Raw genomic sequence first — 5,251 nt, 5'->3', positions numbered from 1 at the left:
TTATTAAGCATGTCAGATGGAGATGGGACCGACCAACTTTGTTTAAACTAAAGTCGTATCTGACAACATCACAACCAGTCCCTCCTCCCTCCAGGTTAATTCAAAGTTTCCATGTGGGATTAAAATTTAATTCCCTCTTTCCATCATATCATTACTCAATAGTCACTTTATTAATTAACAATAAATATACAATTTTGTATGAGGTTTGAGATTTGAGGATAGAGAAAGAGGAGCGTGTAGACTGTGTAGTATAATTTAATTGCTAGCGATTAAAGCCGCAGCAGATCTTAGCAGCCAGAGAGAGTGTGGTTGGGTTCAATTTTAACCATGGTTAAGTCTCAAGTGTACATATTCTTATTCCTGTGCTAGTAGGTATGCCCAGGTTTTCGAGTTTGTTCCAGCTCATAAATTTGTATAAAGGATGTCAATTTGGATGTAAAAAAAAAAAGATTCTTCTACGACTCTCTTAGGTTGGAACAATTTTGACAAATAATCCATCTGATTACGTAATCAGTTATTGTCAAAAGAACTTATATATATCCATTGCAGAAAATTTTATAATAGAAATTTACATGCTAAATAATTACTTTTTAACTTTTAAAATTGACAAATTTAATTATTAACAATAGAGTTTAAATTTATAAGTCGTGATCATAAACATATAAATTTCTACTTTAGATGAATATCTTGTTGCAACAAGAATTTATTTGTGTGAGTTGGTTGTAAAGAGTGTGAGGAGTTGAGGGGAGGGGGGCAAAATTTGGTGCTGGCCAGTTATGGTAAAGTGAAAGCAAAGTCCAATTGGACAAGGGCACACCCACAAGAGAGGGATTGTAGGGTCAATTCAAAGAGACATTATTGGAATGGCAAAGAAAGATGGCCCTGGATTTTTATTCCTAAAGATGGATGTGAGGGTTGGGAATAGCTATGCCGGCCTCTTGCTAGCTCTTCCTTTCAGTTGATTTTGAGTTTTGTACTGTATTATATTATGTATTGTTTTTATTTTATATACGAGAAACTTTATATCAAATAATTATTGTATGACATATAATTATTTTTTGTCTTTTTGATATTGATATATTCACCTTCTAATTATTATTAGGATGTGATTTTCGCTATCCACTATTAGGTCACTACTAGGGTTCAACAATAAGAAAAAATAGAATTTAGTTTGAGCATTCAAATGCATGCCTAATGAATGCTATCTAAGCGTTCAAACACTCGATAAACTGTATTTTTATAATTTTGACAAAAAAAAATTGGATGTCATTTACTAAATTAAATGGCGATTAGCTAGTATGTTGACTATTGATCGAATAGCTTAAAATTTTTTGATGCCTTCATTAGCTAAATATTCTATCCATTATTACTATTAGATGTGAGTATATGTTATACAATGAATGTAAAAAAAATCGGACTCAATTTTATAAATCTAGATGCTCAACTTGTTTTTTTTGGCAGCTGTAGATTTGTAGGCTTGAAAAATGAAAGGAAAAAAAGAGTAAAATATAGAGGTAAATGGTATTGACAATTATTAGCAGCAAAGTGAGAGCCGCTGACAACACAGCATCTCATATGGTTTTATCTCTCCTTTTCTCTCTCACTTAATCATCATCATCACCCTCATAATCGTCATCTCTCCATTCATTCATTTCTTTCTCTCTCTTCATTTATCTCTCGCCCCCCACAGGCCATCCACTCTTTCTGTCTTTCCTTTCTCTCCTCTGTCATTTTTGCAGAGCGAGCCCGCAGTGCAGTTGATGGGGATGATGATGATGATGATGATGGTGATTCTCATGCCCTTCTCCTCATGCTCATCACCACCACCACAACCTCTTCCTTTACTGCTTTCATCTTTTCCCTAATTGTTTATTCGTTGGTTTGTTTATTTTTGGGTTTGTTTAAGCAACCCACAAAGGAATAAAAATCAAATCTGAAAGAGATAGAGAGAGTAGTAGTGGCAGTACTACGGAGACGGTGAAAGTCCAGAGCCAAAGCCAGAGCCAGCACTAACTCATAGGAATTCACTTTCTGCCTCCTATCTTTCATCTTTCCAGTTGTCTAATCCTCCCCTTTTTCTCCCTTCTTATCTTTCACCAACCTTCCCCTTTGTACCCACTTCAATTTTTCCCATTACCCACCTCCCTCTCTCTCTCTCTCTCTTCACCGCTTAGTGAGAGAGAGTGAGAACAATTAAGCAACTGCAACAAGAACAAGAAGAAGAAGAAGAGATCCACCGCTTAATTAATGTACCGCTATACCGGCTGCGGAGCTAGAATTCATTGGGATTAATACGAATTAGGCACAAAGTGGAGGATTATGCAGCAACCAGGAGGAGGAGGAGGAGCTACCCAATCCCAATCCCATTACGTGTCAGCTGAAGAGATGAGCACTCCTGCTGCTCCTTCCATGGCTGGAGAAGCAGCAGCAGCAGACCCAGCTCAGTTCGTGGAAGCGGCCTCGCCTATCAGCAGCAGGCCGCCTGCATCCACCGCCATCAATTTGGACGAGCTCATGACTCTCTCCGGCGCAGCTGCTGCCGAAGATGCAGCGGATCGAGGCGGCGGAGGAGGAGACGGTGGGGGCGGTTCCGGAGGGAACCGATGGCCGCGCCAGGAGACTTTAGCGCTTCTCAAGATTAGGTCTGAGATGGATGCGGCGTTCCGTGACGCCACCCTCAAAGGTCCCTTATGGGAAGATGTCTCCAGGTATATATTCCCAATACGAATTTTATTCTTTTTTTTTTTTTTTTCTTTTCTTTTCAAAACCAAATCAAATTCCAAATTACAAAAATTTAATTCGTTTCTTCTTTTGGGTATCAAAATTCATTCATTTTCTTTCCCATTCGGCATTCCCAATACTGAATCACTGATTATAGTTAGATGGGTTTTTTCGCAAAATTCCTCTTGAGAAAATGAATCATTCTGCTATTTCTGCATACATACAATTCACACACACACAGAGAGCCAGCCAGAGAGGCAGAAAGAGCCGCACATGGGACATGGCCTCCTATCTCTTTCCATCACGATTCACGAGTTGGGCATCTTTCCTTTCTTTTCCTTCTTGGAATATAGAGCGGGGCTCAGATCCACTGCATGACTTGTAGCCAATCCCCCTTTTTTGTCTCCTCTTTAAAAATAATTTTTTATTTTATGCAAATTTGAAAATCCCGATAAGATTTCCTTTTCTTACCCTTAAAATAAATCATTTAATTTTTAATGGGGAGAGAAATAGACCAAGTGAGGGACCGTGGGAGCCTGGGAGGTTCTTTCTTCTTTGTCTTCTTTTCCCCCCTCTCAAGTCATTGTTGGGAAGATGACGGTTTGTTTATTTTAATGGATATTAATGCTTCTTTTTATTGTACAAAATAATAAATATATATTTATATGCAAGTGAGTGAGTGCATGGTTGCGTACATTTTTAGGAAATTGGCGGAGTTGGGATACAAAAGAAATGCCAAGAAATGCAAAGAGAAATTCGAGAACGTGCACAAGTACTACAAGAGAACTAAAGAAGGCCGCGCGGGTCGTCAAGACGGCAAGAGCTACAAGTTTTTCACCGAGCTGGAGGCTCTCCACGGCACCACTGCCAACGTGTCGGCTTCTCCACCGGTCCACCACGCCACCCACACCGCCGCCAACCCGGTTTCCGTTGGATTTGGGTCCATTAGCAACCCGATGCCCATTTCATCGTTCCGAATGTCTCCTACAATTCCGGCAATCCCATCATCTCAACCTGCTACTATGGGAATGTTCGCTACAGATTTCGGTACTTCAACTGTAGCTGCAACTGCAACTGCACCGGCTACTGCATCAACCGCCGCCCCAATGGGCATAAGCTTCTCATCGAATAGCACATCATCTTCGCCGGGCTCTGACGATGACGACGATTTGGAAGGAGAGCCATCGAACACCGGGGTTAGCCGGAAACGCAAGAGGGGAGGGAGCAGTAGCACAAGAAAGATGATGGAGTTTTTTGAGATTCTAATGAAGCAGGTGATGCAGAAGCAAGAGGCCATGCAGCAGAGGTTTCTGGAGGTGATAGAGAAGAGAGAGCAGGACAGGACGATAAGGGAAGAGGCTTGGAAGCGCCAGGAGATGGCCAGGCTCACCCGTGAGCACGACCTCATGACTCAGGAACGAGCCATCTCTGCTTCTAGAGATGCTGCCATTATTGCCTTTCTACAGAAAATTACTGGCCAGACAATTCATTTACCTCCTCCTGTCAACGTTCACGCAGCCCCACCGCCACCTGTGCCGCCATCCGTGTCTGTCGCCACGCCGCTGCAGCCACCTCCGCCGCCACATCATCAACAGCAAATACATCAACAAGTACAACAGCAGCAGCAGCAACAACAACAAGTACCACCTCATCATCAGCAGTCTCAAAGTGCTCAAGGACTCACAAGGCATCATCAGCAAGCATCGAATATTTCTACCGAGGTAGTCATGGCTATCCCGGAACAGCAGCTCCCGCCACAGGAGATCCATGCTAGTGGAGGAGGGAGCTTCGAACCAACCTCCTCCTCCTCATCTTCAAGATGGCCAAAGGCAGAAGTTCTGGCGCTCATAAAATTGAGGAGTGGGCTCGAGTCGCGGTATCAAGAGGCAGGGCCAAAGGGTCCACTTTGGGAAGAAATCTCCGCCGGTATGCAGCGGATGGGGTACAAGAGGAGTTCCAAGAGATGCAAGGAGAAATGGGAGAACATCAACAAGTACTTCAAGAAGGTGAAGGAAAGCAACAAGCAACGCCCAGAAGATGCAAAAACGTGTCCCTACTTTCACGAACTTGATGCACTTTACCGGAAAAGGATACTTGGCGGTGGCGGTGGCGGTGGTAGCAGCAGCTCATTGGGTAACCAGAATAGGAGTCAGCAGGAGAACCCCAAATTGGATTCAGCTACAAAGCCCCCAGATAGGAGTACTACTACTACTACTCAGGTCCAACCAAGCCATGTGGCTGCACCACAAACACAACAACAGACAGTAGCCACTGAATCAGAGAACAAGAATGGAGATCATAGCACAAATGCGGAAGCAAGCAACACAGGTTTGCCAGCAAGCCTCTTTGGAGAGGGAGCGGAAGAGGCGGCCAAGAAGGTAATTAAAGCTATTCCATACATAAATAACTTAGTATATATAATATATGGTGCTTAATTATGTCCAAAAATCGGTTGTTTGCTTTTATGCAATGAGCATTGGATACTATGCTGATTATTGTGTTTTGGCTATTGTTGAAGCCAGAAGACATT

The 5,251-nt window shown here is 42.4% G+C and overlaps 1 protein-coding gene across 1 annotated transcript in view; it reads left to right on the top strand.

Annotated features, from left to right (window-relative positions):
• Nucleotides 1-1,593: 1,593 nt before the first annotated feature.
• Nucleotides 1,594-5,251, top strand: part of GTL1 (GT-2-like 1) — a 4,224-nt gene continuing 566 nt past the window's right edge. Inside the window, exons 1-2 of the mRNA XM_086228332.1 lie at nt 1,594-2,708; nt 3,425-5,099. Coding sequence (XP_086084458.1) covers nt 2,320-2,708; nt 3,425-5,099 — 2,064 coding nt within the window. The 5' untranslated portion in view covers nt 1,594-2,319. The remainder of the gene's footprint in view (nt 2,709-3,424; nt 5,100-5,251) is intronic.

Source organism: Dryas octopetala, chromosome 9 (genome assembly GCF_963921425.1).
Source record: "Dryas octopetala chromosome 9, drDryOcto1.1, whole genome shotgun sequence".
Lineage (NCBI taxonomy): Eukaryota > Viridiplantae > Streptophyta > Magnoliopsida > Rosales > Rosaceae > Dryas > Dryas octopetala.
Note: the sequence above shows the minus strand (reverse complement) of the source record. Positions and strands in the feature narration are given on the sequence as shown.